The sequence below is a fragment of the Danio rerio genome, chromosome 22, assembly GCF_052040795.2.
Source record: "Danio rerio strain M-AB ecotype USA chromosome 22, GRCz13ab, whole genome shotgun sequence".
NCBI classification, from domain to species: Eukaryota; Metazoa; Chordata; class Actinopteri; order Cypriniformes; family Danionidae; genus Danio; species Danio rerio.
Window position 1 is genome coordinate 31,963,425 of NC_141042.1, and position 17,352 is coordinate 31,980,776.

General features: G+C 36.9%; 1 protein-coding gene and 1 long non-coding RNA gene across 4 annotated transcripts in view; one reads left to right on the forward strand and one right to left on the reverse strand.

The window, feature by feature from the left end:
• Positions 1 to 17,352, forward strand: part of baiap2l2b (BAR/IMD domain containing adaptor protein 2 like 2b) — a 35,557-nt gene that overhangs the window by 7,758 nt on the left and 10,447 nt on the right. For both annotated transcript variants that reach the window (XM_087303059.1, NM_001080804.1), the window contains 8 exons: positions 1,647 to 1,708; positions 9,974 to 10,045; positions 10,129 to 10,218; positions 12,593 to 12,724; positions 12,842 to 12,946; positions 14,805 to 14,886; positions 15,638 to 15,845; positions 15,917 to 15,979. In XM_087303059.1, the coding sequence (XP_087159185.1) occupies positions 1,647 to 1,708; positions 9,974 to 10,045; positions 10,129 to 10,218; positions 12,593 to 12,724; positions 12,842 to 12,946; positions 14,805 to 14,886; positions 15,638 to 15,845; positions 15,917 to 15,979 (814 nt within the window). The remainder of the gene's footprint in view (positions 1 to 1,646; positions 1,709 to 9,973; positions 10,046 to 10,128; positions 10,219 to 12,592; positions 12,725 to 12,841; positions 12,947 to 14,804; positions 14,887 to 15,637; positions 15,846 to 15,916; positions 15,980 to 17,352) is intronic.
• LOC148679506 (uncharacterized) lies at positions 3,760 to 10,024 on the reverse strand. 2 transcript variants are annotated; one of them, XR_015945676.1, is made up of 3 exons: positions 9,949 to 10,018; positions 8,571 to 8,657; positions 3,760 to 5,743 (listed from the first exon to the last, which is right to left on the reverse strand). It is a non-coding gene; the product is annotated as an uncharacterized LOC148679506 (long non-coding RNA). The 2 variants fall into 2 exon arrangements; XR_015945677.1 differs by having other exon boundaries at positions 5,176 to 8,665; positions 9,949 to 10,024.

Sequence of the window (17,352 nt, forward strand, 5' to 3'; positions counted from 1 at the left end):
AGTTATGAGTTTTAGTTTCAGTCACGAGATAAAGAAACGATGAATGACAGAATACTAGTTTAAGAGGCATAGAACGTTAAATAAGGGTTTAAAAATTACTACCAGCTTATAAACCTGCATGTGACTGGACAAGGGGTGTGTGTGCGCGTGTGTTAAGCATCAGGTGTCCATGTGAGCATTGAGACTTAAATAATTGATGCATGGTCTCATTCTTTCACCCCGTTAAATTCATTGATCCCCTTACTAGCACATTACACTCATCATTACAATGCACATATTAATACATACTTCAAAAATAAAAAAAACTAATAAAAAAAATAGGTGGTATAAAGCTAAATGCTATATCTTGGGTGCTTTTAGAAGAAATTAAATTTTTTTTTAAATAATATAATTAGGTAGTGTTAATTATAAATGTTTTAAATTATAATAAATCAAAAACATATAATTGATATATATTTATAATTGTAAGAAAGATTTATTTTTTGTGGAAGAATTATTACCAGTTAAATCGTGGTAATATTTAATATATTTCTTCAATAAAGTTATTAAAAATGTATATTGTCATTTATTAAAATCTTTAAAAGAAGATTTTTTTTCATAAATGAAAAAATTTTGAAAAAAAAATGAAAGTGACACTGTTGGGAAAAAAAAAAAAAACGATTTTGATCGACTTCGAATGTTGACTACTGTATACCATTATGTAAATGGATCACTTGCTGTGTTCATCCAGTCAAAATCATTTGTAATTATTTTGTAATTAATAACATCATTTTCGTTAAATTTTTGGATCAACTAGCCTTTTAAATTGACATTTTAAAAGGTTAGTTTTTTCGTCATTCAGACATAAAATAGTTCCTTGAAGCTGAAAACATTGAAATAATGAAATGGCCAGACCAGAGACCTGATGTAAACCTGATTAGAAATCTCTGGAAAATCCTTGGTGACAAAGTTATAGCCAAGAAACAATACTGTCGGTGATCTGTGAAAGAGACAGAAGAAGAGTGAGATATACATAAGTCAACATTTGAAGTGGAACATCGCCGTTTATCAAAGTTCTCCTAAAACAATTGAACAGCAGCCATCCTTGTCTTAGGACCATTTTGAAACAATTTGATCCACTTCAAATGTTGACTACTGTATATACCATTATGTAAATGGATCACTTGCTAGGCATTAGGTGTCCATGTGAGCATTGATATTTAAATAATTGATGCATGGTTTCATTATTTAATATATTTATATTTAATAATGAGTAATATTTAATATATTTCTTCAGGAAAGATATAAAAAATTGTACCTTTTTTCAAATAAGATATTTTTCATAAATGTTTCAGTGTTTGTATTTTTGTCACTGAGTTTCTTTCTTAAAACATGCAAAAGTATTTTGGTGCTTTGAAATGACATGAGAGTATAAAACTAATGACTAAATATGTTATTTTCTTTATTGATTCATCCCTTTAATAGTATCTGATTCATTTCTGGTCTCTTAATTAGTTGCGGTTCATTAACCGACACGAGCTACTGAACAAACTCAACAGTCCCGTGATATTCAGACTGTTTACAAAAAGCCACTCTTCCATTTCTGCACTTATTAAATATGTATTGACAATCAATTATTTAATTAATGTATTTTGTTTGCTTGCCAGGCGACGTGTTGATCCAGATATCAGAGACTCAGAGGAAGCTGACGGCTGAGGCAGAGGGAGTGGTGAGTTAAAAGTTCAAGTCTTTCTGGCTAATGGGATTCATAGCATGGCAAGCCATTTTAACATTTAATCTAGCAGTAAACCACGCTAGTGTCTTTTTTATGCACTGCAAAAAATGCTTTTACTCACATACTGTATTGTTGTAGTTTTTGTCTTGTTTCTAGTCTAAATATATACAAATTCCTAAATCAAGAAGCATTTTGTAGACAAGTAAAAATATTGTCTTGATTTCAGTGAGTTTATGCTTTAAACAACATAAATAATCTGCCATTTTTGATTTATGTAAAAATGTTTTCTGTTAGTAAATTAAAATGTTTCTTGATTTAATTTTTTATTTTGGACTAGAAACAAAATCTAGAAATTAGAAACAAAAAGTTTTTTGCTATTTTTTTTTACTCCAACCTATTTTTTAGCTGCAACTAGAATGCAACGATTTACAGATTTTGGTTGTCCGATTATAGTGTGAGGAATAATCACGGTTATCATAATTAATATGCATTTATTAATTTCAAAACTCAACTAGTTTAGAAAATCACTTGAAAGTGTCGGATGTTATCACTTTAAAGTGTTGTTTTTGCTTATGAATTGCTAGATAATATAGCACAAAATAATAAAAAACAAACCGTAGTACATTTCTATCTTTGGACTTAAATTAAGTGGAAAACTAATCCCCAAAATTGGAGGCCTGGCTTGTGGGTCGGCCCTCCCTATATGCGCGTGCAAGCCTCCATTGGAAAAATCATGGTTGCGACAAAGACACAAAATGTGAACGGTTCACTGCTGCTAGGTGCCTCAGCCATAGTTAATCCAGTGTGCGTGTGTATTAGCAAAGACTTAAGAACACACAAGAAATTTCACAAATATGGTTTTGAATGGGGAAGAGTGTAGCGGTCAATATGGCGAATGCAGCCTCACCTACTAGTACAGGAGCCAATCATTGATCGTGTTGTGTTTTTACGACAATTTTTGTGGTCAACAAACGCACTAGAATCTCAGTGAATTCTCACAGACCTAAGAAGTATTTTCACATAAAGCTTGAAATAAGTACTTTAAATGAAAGAATACACTTGAAAACAAAAGTGTTCTGGTTTTATAATCTGTATGAAACGAACGCGAGGGACAGTCTGTCCTGTCAAATGCACATCGCATGACAGCAACTACTTAAATGCCCCACAAACTTAAAAACAAAGAGTCGCTGTTTTTTCTGGAGGAGAATCGCCGCAAGACTAAGTTGTGAATTACTGCAGAAGAGCAGCACGATCAGACGAAGCATTATTCAGAGGATGATAATGTGTAGAAAAGCCATAAATGAGGTTGGTGTCGTGATCTCGCTCTTTTCAAATGCGTATGCAAATTAGTTTGGGCAACCTGAAGGATTTTAATTTAAACGTTGAGAAACAATACTTAAATATTGGTTGTTGCTTAATTTTATTGGTGGTTCTAAATATGTAATGTGGTTGTAAGCTTGGCAAACAGTATTGGGGAATTTAATGTTTCCCTATTCAGACAGAATGCCTGATTTTAGTAAATGGTAACAACAAAGTCCTGCTGTGATTAAGTAAAGTCACACTTTTTATGAAAGTACATCTGAGGTGGTCAGAGGATTATTAGAAGCATTCATATTTTTGAAAGACATCCCCCTTGTTTCTTAAGTATTATATGTATTGTTCCAATAGCATTGTTTTATTCGAAAGTTGTATGAACAGTTCAAATGTTGGAGGCCTTAGTTGGTTTCAACTGAGTAAAATGCATTTTTTGCTTGATAGGAAATGATGCCAAGTCTCTTTATAGAAGTAGGGTCAAGCGTCTTGTTCAATTCCATACCAAAGAGGAATAGCGTTGGTGTGTTGTCCAGTGGAGTTTGCATAGCTTTGGCTGCAAAGTCCTGTACTGCTTTCCAGAATTTTTATGTGGGAAATTCAGAAAATGCTTTTTGTATTCCCAAAAAATGTGCATGATTGATCCTTAATAGATTTTACATCTGTGAAAGACATTTTGCTTAAACAAAGTAGGGTAAGATTATGGTTTTTAAATATTTCTTTATATTGTAACATGGACTTTTGTGTTCAGTGGTTAGTACTGTACTTTCAAACTGCATTTTTAATGCCGCTTTGCAGCGTGTCCTAACTACTACATATTACTCATGCTAAAATTAGTTTTTTAACTTAATCATTTATGACGTCGATGCGCAAAATTTGTATTTAAAAAAGAAAAATAAATTTAAAATGTAAAATTTTTTTTGCCACAAAACATCTGCATAAACTATTATGAAAATGAGAATGAAGATTATGTGTTTTTTTTAGTGTTAAATGCTATTAATGCGAATTTGAATACCATTATGTGACATTTATTGCCTTACTACTGAAAGCAGCATATAGCTCACCTTATATACTGAAAATGAAATAGCTAGCTAACTAGCTCGCTTTTTAAATGAATGTTAGAACAGTGGCTCAGTGCAAGCCAACAACTTCAGTCACTCAGCCTATCTACTTTTAATAATGTAACATTGGTTTAATATGTATTAAAAAGATTGTAACCATTTTGTTGGGTGCCTGAAATTTTGGCGCACAGACAAACTGCTTGTTGTGTCATGTCAAGTGTGTAGTTAGGACACGTTGTAAAAGCTATAAACGTCCCAGCTGAGAAATAAGAGTCAACAACACTCAATGTGATGCTGCGGCATGCAATAAAAGCTGTCTTTTCCATCTTAAAAAAAAATTCCCAAAAGCCATGGGAGCGGATCAAGTGTTTAGCAAGTCTTGAGTCCAATGGAGGAGATGTTTTTGTGTTTATTTTATGGTTAAAGTTGTTAAATGTATGCCAGTTCCTGTCTCTTTCTAACCAGAAAGAGTTTTCTACGTGTTTGAGATACTGCTACAGTAGCATCGCACACATCTCTGGTGTTACTTAAAACACAGCCAAAGAAACTTGACAATAGGTATAAAAACTTCACCGCATATAAGCATTTCGTAAGTGTGATTTCAGAGCAATGCAGAAGTATAAATGCTCACAATAGCTTTGGCTATGTACAAGTCACCCAACAAAAAAGTATAAATTGGGGTCTTGCCCATAGACTGTAAAAAATATGGACGTAGTATCCGTGACGTCACCCATAGGTTTCTGAAGAGCGTAAATTACGCTACAAGTGGGCGTGGCCAACTGGTGCCGTTTTGTTCGCAAGTTATCGCACCGACCAGGGTTAACCAAAAAAGGGCAAAGAGGTGGAGCGTGATCGAAGCTACATATGCCTGCTAGCAGTTTGTTTAGACAGGCTTTTCTTTAGGAGATATGCTTAACACTTTATTTCCTGCAACTCGTTTGTGTTCTGACCACATGTGCTTGGTTGTACACTACTGTATAGCAATAAAGTGGTTAGTCTTTTAAAAACACTGTTGTAATACATTTAGCCCCTAAACACTGTTATTTTGATGTTTTTCTACAGGAGGAAAAAGCAAATTCAATTCAATTCAATTCAATTCAGCTTTATTTGTATAGCGCTTTTACAATGTAGATTGTGTCAAACAGCTTCACATAAATGGTCATAGTAACTGGAGCAGGGTGGTTCAGTTTTTAGTGTTTAAGTTCAGTTCAGTTTAGCTCAGTTCAGTGTGGTTTAAAATCATTATTGAGAGTCCAAAGACTGAAGAGCAAATTCATCGATGCGTAGCTCTACAGATCCTGAACCATGCAAGCCAGAGGCGACAGCGGAGAGGGAAAAAAAAAACTTCACCAATAGGAGAGTAAAGAAAAAAAACCTTGAGAGATCCAGACTCAGTTCGTCACGACCATTTTAATTTTTCCGCTGGACAAAAATCTTGTGCAGAGCTGCAGTCTCAGCGGTGGAGGCTGGAAGCTGGCCTCAGCGAAGATACGTCTGTCCCTGGAGCGTCACTGGAATCAGTCTCATGCTCTCCACTCCCCCATGACCACCAGCGCAGCAGCAGCTCAGGATACGGCCTGGTCCCAGATATGGACACCTTGGGATCATCTCGTCGCTGGTCTTGGGTCCAATCAGTGACTCCGCATAATCTGAGGTCCTTGGGATGAGTATCCCCAGGTGGAAATGAAGAATAAAGAGAATAATAAGCGTAGCTGCTGTTCATAGTGTATATAAACAAGATGCAGAAACTTGTGTGGAAACCCGCTAAGTGATGCCCTGAGTGTATGCTTTACTAAACAGATAGGTCTTTAATCTAGTTTTGTACTGAGAGTGTGTCTGAGCCTCGGATGTTATCAGGAAGGCTATTCCAGAGTTTAGGAGCCATAACTGAGAAGGCTCGACCTCCTTTACTCGACTTTGCTATTCTAGGTACTACCAGAAGCCCTGAGTTTTGAGATCTTAAAGAACGAGTTGGATTGTAGCGAGACAGAAGGTTGGTTAGATAAACAGGAGCTAGATTATTTAGAGCTTTATAGGTGAGAAGTAATATTTTAAACTCAATACGAAACTTAACAGGCAGCCAGTGTAAGGAGGATAAAATTGGGGTGATATAATCATATTTTCTAGACCTGGTCAGAACTCTGGCTGCTGCATTTTGTACTAAATCAAGTTTGTTAATAGAGGATGCTGGGCAGCCAGCAAATAGAGCATTACAGTAATCCAACCTAGAAGTCATAAAAGCATAGACTAGCTTTTCTGCATCAGAAATTGAAAGCATACTTCGTAATTTAGCGATATTTCTCAGATGAAAGAAGGCAGTTTTTGTGACATGGGATATATGATTTTCAAAAGTTAGATTGCTGTCTAATATGACACCCAGATCTTTTATACTAGAGCTAACGCTAACTTTGTATCCCTTTAATTGTAGATTGAGTTGCGAGATCTGCTGTGTTTAGGATTTAGGCCCAATAAGTTATTCTGTTTTGTCTGAGTTTAAGAGAAGAAAATTGTTGAAGGTTGACTTGTGAAGGCTGTCCATTAATATTCACAAACTGGTAACAGTCAGTTAAGTATGACTTAAACCATTGTAGAGCTTGTCCCTGGACACCTGTAGATTTTAAGCGATTTATGAGGATATTGTGGTCAATGGTGTCAAATGCCGCACTAAGATCGTGTAGAACTAATAGCGAGATGCACCCTTGGTCAGCAGCTAAGAGTAAATCATTGGTTATTTTCACTAATGCAGTTTCTGTACTGTGATGAGCTCTGAAACCTGACTGAAACACTTCAAAATTATTGGTTGTCTGCAGAAAAGAGCACAATTGAGTAGAAACAACTTTTTCTAGTATTTTAGACATAAATGGAAGATTTGAAATAGGCCTATAGTTAGCTAAGTTGTTTGGGTCCTGTTGCGGTTTCTTGATAATAGGCTTAATAACAGCTAGCTTGTAACATTTTGGAACATGGCCTATAGATAAAGAAGAGTTGATAATGTTAAGAAGAGTTTCTCCTATAGCAGGTAGCAATTCTTTCAGTAATTTTGTTGGAATTAAGTCCAGCATACTCCAGCAAAATCTCCTATTTTCTGTCTAAAGCCTTCTATTTTATCACTGAAAAAATTCATCACTGAAAATTTTATCACTGAAAAAAGTCATCACTACTAATTTGTGGTGGAATATTTTGTTCCAAGGATGACCAATTATTTGCTAATTTAGCAATAGTGTTAAATAAAAATCTAGGATTGTTTCGATTACTTTTCTATCAGTTTGCGGAGGTGCTCGGCCCTGGCAGATTTTAGAGCCCTCCTATAGCTGGACATACTGTATTTGTACGCAATTCTAAAGACCTCTAAATATTTTTTTTTCCATTTACGCCATTATACCATGGTGTAGTTTTAATCTCTCTAGCCTTTTTTAATTTGATTGGTGACACAGTATTTAGTGTACTAGTAAAGATGGCATCCATACTGCTGGTTACTACATCAAGGTCATTTGAGTTTGCGGGTGCATTACCAAATAGAGAAAGATCAGGTAAGTTATTTATAAATTTATCTTTGGTTGACGGAACGATAGTTCTACTAGGGCGAAATATTGGAGCGGGTTTGCTAATTTTAGGTAAACACAGCTTATATAGTAAGAGGTAGTGGTCTGTAATATCATCACTTTGTGGTATAATGTCTACATTAATGACCTCAATTCCATAAGACAGAATTAGATCTAATGTATGCTTTAAGCGATGGGTTGGACCCACAATGTTTTGCTTTATCCCAAGTGAGTGTAGTAAATCCATAAACGCGAGCCCTAATGTATCGTTAGCGTCATCTATGTGGATGTTAAAGTCACCGACAATTAGTATTTTATCAGTTTTGACTAGTAAGTCAGAAATATAATCAGAAAACTCTTTTAGAAATTTGACATAGGGTCCTGGGGGTCTATATATTGTGATTAAAGCGAGAGATAACATAGGTTTTTGCATAGTATCTGGAAGCTGAACATTAAGCGCTAATACTTTAAAGGAGCTAAACATAAGTCCGTTTCTCTGATTATCATTAAGGAAATCACTAAAGATTGATGCAACTCCACCACCACAACCAGTTTGACGAGCCTCATGTTTATATAAGAATCCTGGAGGAGTTGCTTCATTTAAGCTAATATAGTCTTTTTGTTTCAGCCAGGTTTCAGTGAGACAGAGTGCATTAAGATTGTTATCTGTTATTATTTCATTTATGATAAGTGCTTTAGGTGCTAGTGACCTGATGTTTAGGAGACCGAGCTTTACGAAATTTGTATTTTCACTTTTTAGCGTTTTTTCTGATTTGATTCTTAATAGATTTATTCTGGAGCACACCATACGTTTATTTCTTGATCTAATAATACGAGGAACAGGCACAGTCTCTATGGGGTTAGCCAGATATGCATTACTGATGCTTAAGTGGGACGAACTAGAGTCTATGTGGCTATAATGTGAATTTTGTGAAATTTTACCTACTAGTCAGAAGTAATCTGGAGATGTTATCCGACAGGAGTTCAGCTCCAGCTCGACTGGGGTGCAGGCCGTCAGCACGGAAAAGCCTAGGACGCTCCCAGAAAAGATTCCAGTTTTTACTTCCAAATACTTCAAATATAGTCTGTGTTACGCCCCATTCACACGGGGCTTCAGCATCAACGCTTGACAGAGCAAGTGTCTGAAGTTGAGGCTGACTTGATCGTCATAGCAGCGTCAGCCAATGAAATTCAGTCAGCAATAAGCCACTGTCTGAGATGGTGTATTTGCATACAGTGATCTGATTGGCTGACGCTTCCGTCGATGCTTGAAAAGTTGAGCAAGTTCCAACTTGTGCAGCGAGCAATGCCTCTGACCAGCTATAAGTTTTCTTTCCCTTATTTATTTATTTTTTTGGTGCATGTACTCGTGTGTGTGTGTGTGTGTGTGTGTGTGTGTGTGTGTGTGTGTGTGTGTGTGTGATCGGAAAACTATTGTAATTGCGGAACGCCATCTTTACCAGACTCTGGAAAACTCCACCTCTCCTTTCACTTCCCCCCAAAGTATTTAGGGGGCTGAAAAAGGCTGGCCGCTGGCCCTGAGGAAGCCCCGCTTTGGCCCGATCAGGCCCCGGAAGTCAGTGGAAACGCGACTGGCCCTGGTTCACCCTGGCACCCTCGCTTTAGGTGCGATAGTGGAAATGCAGCTAATGAGTATATCATTGTGACAGAGGCCAGCTAGCAAAGTGCTATGCAGGTAAACCTCTTTAACCTTAAAAAGTGCTCCAGCGACAGACGTTCGGTGCCATGGTCTTTAGCTTCCTTGTTAGAGCAACAGACTTCCAAGCAAAGAATTGCCGGTTTGATCCAATCTCAGACCAAGTTGAGTGCTGTAGGACCGGTGGGTTACACGTGGTGGCTCGTCTGGGATGGGAGTGAGGTTTAGGGGTGTGATTGTGATGGGAGGCCAGCTAGTGAAGTGCTATGCAGATAAACCTCACTTCTATGACATCAAAAGGTGCTCTAGCGACACACGTTGGGTGCCATGATCTTTAGCCTCCTTGTTAGAGCAGCTGACTCCCATGCAAAGAATCGCAAAGTGCTTTACAGTAAAAAAAAAAATCTAAATTAAAATCTAGGTTAAAATCCAAGCTCAAACAACACCAAATGTAAAACCAGACCACCATACTGTTAATTAAAAGCTTGTCAAAAAAAAAAAGTGTCTTAGGTACTAATAGAGTACCTAAAGAATAATCATTAGTAGCTAATGAATTAGTAATAGTACTTGGAAAAGATACAAGTGTCTAAAAATAAGAGCTAGTAGCAGGAAAACAGATACTAGTATGTTATATTGATTAAATGCTAAAGTGGCTTGCCTTACTCGTTGGTCTTCATTACTGTTCCAGTTCCGCTGGTTCCATGTGGAGGTTCTGCAGGCCATGGACAAGAACGTGAAGCTGGATGAGGAATACATTGAGGTGAGTCAAGAAGCTTGTGGTGTGTCTCTGTATATGTATATACTGTGTGTGTATGAGCTAATATGTTCAATATATATATAAAGGGCAGTCGTAGAGTGTATGAACTGGAGGTGAGGAATCAGGCGGCATCGCTGGAGCGTCAGCTGAGACGTGGTGCGTTCAGAGACTCACTGGTAAGACCACGTTTTTGTTCATGTAAACATTTTTATGGTGTCTGATGTTTGTTATGCAAACAAGTCTGTATTCTAAGAAACTAACTATCTGAATGTATCCTAAAAGATTGTAACTTGGCCTTATGATGTTGCTAAGTTAAGATCAAAATACTAAAACAAACCATCAATCTCATTTCAGTTTTGTGGAGTTTGACGTGAGCATCAATTTTAAGATAATAACTCTTAAATAATCTCTGTCTCAGCTGAATTTATTGGTCTGTCATTAGTATAATGCTAATCTAAAAAACTAATGATCTTATTTGAGTCTTGTAGCGTTTGCAGTTAGCATGTTGGTAAGTTGGTCTGAAACTCAGTATTCTCATTTGTTGTTAACTCTGTCATTAGCATATTGTTAGCAAACAAAGTGTAACAATTTAAATGTTCCAGCAAACTTTACCAGTTTTTACCTGTTTAGCATTTGCTAAGACAAATCAAAATTCTGATAAGTCTGACTGTTTTGATTTCAAAACAATTTTATGTAAGTATATTGCTAAGCTAACAATACTTTAAAGCAAACCATTAACAATCTCAATTGATTCAGAACTCAGTATTATCTTTTGTTGTTAACACTGTCATTAACATGTTGTTATAAAACAAAGTCTAACAATTCAAATGTTTTAGTAAGCTTACCAGCCCAGTCTTTTAGCATTTCCTAAGAAACGTCTAATAACTTTGACTGTGTAGATTTCAAAACATTTTGACGTTAGCTTATTGCTAAGCTAACCATACCTTATAGCAAGCCATTAACATTCCTAATTGATTTAGAACTCAGTATTCTTATTTGTTGTCAGCTTTGTCATTGGCATGTTGTTAGCAAACACAATCGAACTATTCAAATGTTCCAGCAAGCATTAGCTGTGTACTCTTTTAGTATTTGCTAAGATAAATCAAAAGTTTAATATGTCTGACTGGTTTGATTTCAAAACAATTTGATGTTAGAATATTGCTTAGCTAGCAATCTCATTTGATTTAGAACTCAATATTCTCATTTGTTGTACGTTCTGTCATTAGCATGTTGTTAGCGAAAAAAAAACGATACAATTGTTCAGCAAACTTTAGCAGTCTGGCCTTCCCAGTATTCCCATTTGATGTCAACCCTGTTGAAAAATCCAGCATAAACCAGCCTAGGCTGGTTGGCTGGTTTTAGCTGGTCGACCAGGCTGGTTTTAGAGGGGTTTTGGCCATTTCCAGGCTGGTTTCCAGCCATTTTCAGCCTGGTCTTAGCTGGTCAGGCTGGAAAATGACCAGCCAAATCAAGCTAAAACCAGCTTGACCAGCCTGGTTTAAGCTAAATATAGCTGGTTTTGGCTGGGCTCCCAGCTTGGCTAGGCTGGTCAAGCAGGTTTTAGCTGGTCATGTCCCAGCCTGACCAGCTAAGACCAGGCTGGAAATGGCTGGAAACCAGCCTGGAAGTGGCTAAAACCCCACTAAAACCAGCCTGGTCAACCAGCTAGGCTGGTTTAAGCTGGATTTTTCAGCACGGAACTCTGTCATTTGCTTGTTGTTAGCGTAGAAAGTCTAACAATTCATATGTTCAAGTAAGCTTTACCAGTGTAGTCTTTTAGCATTTGCTAAGCTAAATCTAAAAAGTCTAATTAGTATATACTTCAGGCTTCCTATTTGTTGTCAGTATTCCCTCAGTATTCCCATTTGTTGTCAACTCTGTCATTAATATGTTGTCAGCAAACAAAATCGAACAATTAAAATTGACCAGTTTAGTTATTTAGCTTTTACAAAGATAAATCAAAAGTCTAATAACTCTGAATGCCTTGATTTCAAAACAATTTGATGTTAGCATATTGCTAAGCTACCAATACTTTATAGCAAACCATTAACAATTTCAATTGATTTAGAACTCAGTACTACTGTTGTCAACGCTGTCATTAGCGAACAAAATTGAACAATTCAAGTCTTCGAGTAAAGTTTACTTGTCTAGTTTTTTTTAGCATTTGTGCTAAGATAAATCTAAAAAGTCTAATAACTCTGACAGTCTAGATTTTAAAACAGTTTGACTTTATTCATATTGCCATAACAATTTCAATTGATTGAGTTTTTTATTAGCTAACATCAAACACTTATTGTTAGTCAAATCTTGCATGGTTCCTGTGTTAATTCTTAAACCTACAGTGGTTTGTAATGAAAAATGACTAGCATTCGTTAATTTTTTTAGTAACAACTGACAGTTTGAAGCAACATAAATAAAACTAGCCTTGGCAGTTTGACAAAGTCGTGATCCACCTTTTGTGCAATGTTGCAACTGCCACTGTGAATGAAGACAGTGGAGCTCTGTAGGTTCTGGAACAATCTCAATACACATGCACTTATGTGTGCGCAGGAGAGCAGCGAGTACATGCAGTACCTGAGGCAGAGTCAGCATGAGATTCTCAAAGAGGAAGAAAGGAGATATCGTTTCTTGGCTGAGAAACATTGCGGACTTACACAGTCACTTCTATACCTTATCAATAAGGTACAGCTGCTTTCCTCTGGGCTTCATTAGCAGTGTGCTCAGTCATATAGATCCTCTTTCCATTCCTTCCAAACCCTATCAGCTCCACTGCTCAAGCATCTTTCCTTGTGTTGACAGACGGGAGTATCTCTCCAGCAGAGAGCAGATGGATGGAAAGAGAAAGTCAGCGAGAGCAGAAGCTCCAGACCTCGAACGCCCACTCCATTAGATCAAGAGGCTCAGGTGACACTGGAAATGATGGGAATGAAGAGCATCCGTATTTCTCTACTTTTCCTCGCTCATTTTTTGACTAAATGCCAGTGCACAGTCGAACAATAGAACAGATGGGTAGCTTTGTGTGGCATAGAGTCACAGATTTAACTTTTTTTTTGTATCACATCTGTCAACTGTGGATTAATTCATGAGCTATGAAATTTAATTTTGCACCGCTTAGTATTGTGAAATGCTGTTTGTGACACATTTTAAGAGGTGCTTTATATTCTGTTAAAAGATTGCTTCTGTAAAGTCATGAAAAAACATTATCATGGACTTTTGCTATCGAAGCAGATGGCAATGGCAAGACTCTAGAACTGAGCAAATTGAGCAAAACTTCATTTATATTTACTCTGCAAATGTGGAATAGAGGTTTGGTAATGCTAAAGCTCAAAAAGTTTGTCTCATATCAGATACATATGCACTATTCCATGCCATTGCATGCCATTTTGTAGGATCAATGGTCACATGATGTTCTTAATAATCGATAAAAAGAAGTGTGTAATGCTAAACACTTTAAAGCTTTGCTCATGTAAAGGAAAGGGAGGAGCTACTAGTTTAGTGATTTATTTATCTAATCTGACTATCGTTGACTGGAACGTTGACAACATTAACTGGAAAACGGTTTAAACGCAAAACGCTGTAAAATGCGCTGTAAAAAAAAAAAAGCATGTAAAATTGTACACATAAAAATCCATGACACTGCGAGACCGCGAAAGGTGAACCGCGTTATAGTGAGGGACTACTTCATTTGACTGAAAACTGAACTTATGTATTGCAACAACTTTAAATAGCTTTCCTGATCGACCACAATTAATCCACGGTCAATTTTTCACCACAAGTTATAACCGATTGACTTCTTTGTATTCTTGATGCTTCAGCACACTCGCTTATCCTAATTGTCTCATGTTAGCATTTTGCTAAACTGTCAACTAATTGCTGTAACAAACTAACATTTGACTCATACACGTACACATATATTCAAACTAAGGCATAGACAGTTCGCAACTGTTTTTAATACCTTTTTTGGCCTACAGGGGTTCATGTGAAATTTATATTTTAATATTTTAATCTTTAATAAATTACTAATAGGAATAGCCCATATCTTTTTAGCTACTTTGTGATGAATTACTTAATAAATTACTTCAGGAAAAATGAACAAATCAAAAAAGTCCTAGTTCGATCGGACAGTTAGGGTTTGGGTAAACTGTAGTTGAACTTGCTGAGCAAAAATTGTTGATAATGACATCGAGATGATCATAATGTGTGATAATGACAGTTATTTTGTATAGCTTCTCAACCATCTACAGCTTTGTGTAGTAAATGTAGAAAATATAATATAATGTTATTATAATATAATATAAATATAAAATATAATTTAAATATAAAATATCATATAAAATACTATAATATAATATAATATAATATTAGTAGTGTGAACCTACACTGGTCACACTGTTTGGTTCGGTTATGATAATCATGCCATCGATGCAGTTCAATTCGATATCTCGGTGCATCACTCTGCATTGACAATGCTTTCCATACACAATTTTCTTTACTGCACAGCAATTATTGCATTAAAATGTGTATATATATATATATATTTATATACTATCTGTAAAACAATTTAGTCCTTTAATACAAAGACATATATGTAAACTTTAAAAACTCAAGTACATACACAGAACAACATGAGCATTTTTAGCTTTGCTCAGTCGCGTAATAGATTTCAATTCGATTAGTCGCCTAGCCCTACTAGCATACCATACTGATGAGGAAATTCACATCACACACTGTACACTAACACCTGCTTATGTGTCTGTTGCAGTTAAAAAGTTCTGTGGGCTCTCTGCTGCAGACTGGAGACCGAGAAATGGACCGCGAACCTCTGGGGAGAGTGCCCTCTAGAGGTCTGGAGACTCAGTAATGCTCATCCCCTAAATTAGTCTGTAAAAAGTTTAGAATTAAGACAATGTTTAGTTTTATACCAAAGTTAACTTTGTTGACAACTTTAGTATCCTAGGGTTCATTCTTCGTAACTAGCTTTAATGGTCTACGATAATTGGACAGATCCTGGATATTTTAATCTCAATAACTGATCTGTGGCTAATTTGGTTCTTCAAACAAGTTTGTGAGTCAGATTGAAATATCTGGATAAACTGATCTAAGGTAGCTGCGATGTTGTGATGAACAGATCTATCGATCTTTGAAAATCATGATCAGCTATTCTGCAATAGGCTGATGGCACAGCAGAGTAATGACATCATCTGAATGATATTCAATTATCCATGTGAGCAAAATTACATAAAATTCATAGTAAATGTTTTTTTTAAATATGATACACAGTAACTTTCCACATTTGTTGTGGGCTGCAGGCTTTACACTTTCATGAGCCAAGAGTATTTAATATTTATTTAGTTTTACTTTTAAAGCTGATTACCTTTAGCTTCTTATAGTAGGCCTATTCAAGTTTCTTAATTATGTGATGTAAGGCATAATTAATAAATTAATTTTGCATCAAAAAATGATTCTGATGTTGGTAAAGGTGTTTGCAATGGTCCCTAAGACCTTGTCTGCATGAACAGACCCTTGCAGGCCCTCCTTTGGGTTTCCGTCAGGTGTTTAAGATTTCTGTCCTTCATTTACTCCTCCTCTTTGCAGCCCCGTCTCCTCTCCCCAGTCGTTCCCGCTCCAGCTCTGTGGGCGAGTCTTTAGGTCTGGGCGGCGGTCGCTCCATGAGGGCCATCGTTTCACATCCCGCTTCATCCAATCCGGTCCTGCTGCCGTTTGCCCGTGGCGACCTGTTGACTGTGCTCATACCAGAACCACGCAATGGTTGGCTGTATGGACGCCATGATCCAAGCCTACGGTGAGAGATTTGGCTATTGTTAGCGAGGTTTCCAGAAATTCTTTAGTCTCATTGTTCTTTATTGTTTTTAGCCAAGGCTGGTTTCCTGCTGCCTACGTGGCATCCACTGAAGACTTTCTACCTGTGGGCTTAAGGTAAAGTTGAGTATGTGAGTTGTGTCTAGTGGTCGACTTCCCAGTATACCTGCCGATGTGATAGAGAAGGCTTTTATTTTGAGAATAACAGTGCGTGAGCTCCTGTTCTTCCTTAGTCTACTGTCTTTGTTTAAAGTCCGCATGAACCAGAATCTGTGACTGTTTTTTTTTTCGTATTGTGATGCAGTTCCATTAGAAACAAAATATTAAATGAGGAAACAGTGGACGTTGCTTGTTTTTTTCTACTGTGAGCTGACTGGATGTTGTAAAGTAGGCATTTCATTCAGAAAGAGCTGGAAATTAAACTAACAGACACCTCCTGCTCACCAATTCTGTTTATTGTCGTAACTGACAGTTGGAGGGGCGTGGTTAAGTATTTTAGCCCCACCCAACACCTCAGACAGACGTAATCTGAGAACTTAACTGAAAACAAACAGGAAGTGCATTTTCAGATTTAATTTTAGATTATAAGGGCAAACATCTCTCGTTTTTCTTAATGATATGCACCAATGTCATAATCTCAAAACTGGCAATAGCCCCTTTCACACATACAGACCTTTCCGGAAAATTGCCGGCAATTTTCCGGAAAGGTTGTATGTGTGAACAGGTCCTTTTTGAAAATACCGGTAAATTCGTTCTGGCTATTTTCCGGAAAGAGAAGTTGTAACATTACCGGCAATTTGCCGGAATGCTGCGCTGTGTGAATGCAGAAGAAAGATTACCGTAATAAGCGCGTGCACGTCTAGAACGTGCTGACGTGAGACGTCTACTTTAGCCAATCACAACAGTCAGACGCATTTACGTCCGCGCGGTTTGTGAGAATAAAAACCTTTGAATATTTTTCCAGACACATTTAGCTGCTAGAAGTTAGTCAGATCACGTTTATATGTTCTTCTTTATGCCAACTGTGTAAATAATCATCGATGAGATGCTTATGATAAGCCGTTGTTTGTTTACCTTCAAGCTTTGCGTGTGCCTGTGAAACAGCCTGTGAGCGCCAGCACACGCACATATTATGAACATCTCGACCTGCGAAAGTGATTCTGCGAAAGTTGTTCACAATACTGATCATCCACAGAGTTTGTAATGTAGTCAAATATTTAAAAATACAAGTGCAGCCGTTTAAAGCTCATTTGTGGTGAATGATGTCAGAATTTACCGGTATTTTGGAATGGATGTGTGAATGATCTTTTCCGGAAAATTTCCGTAACGTCCTCACCTGTGTGAACAGGGCTTTTTTGAATATACCGGTAAAGTCGTTCCGGAAATTTTCCAGATATTTTCCGGTATCACTGTGTGAAAGGGGCTAATGTGAGCTAACAAAATCAATATGGGTAGTTTTGATTTCATACGTACCTCAACTCTGTTTTTAT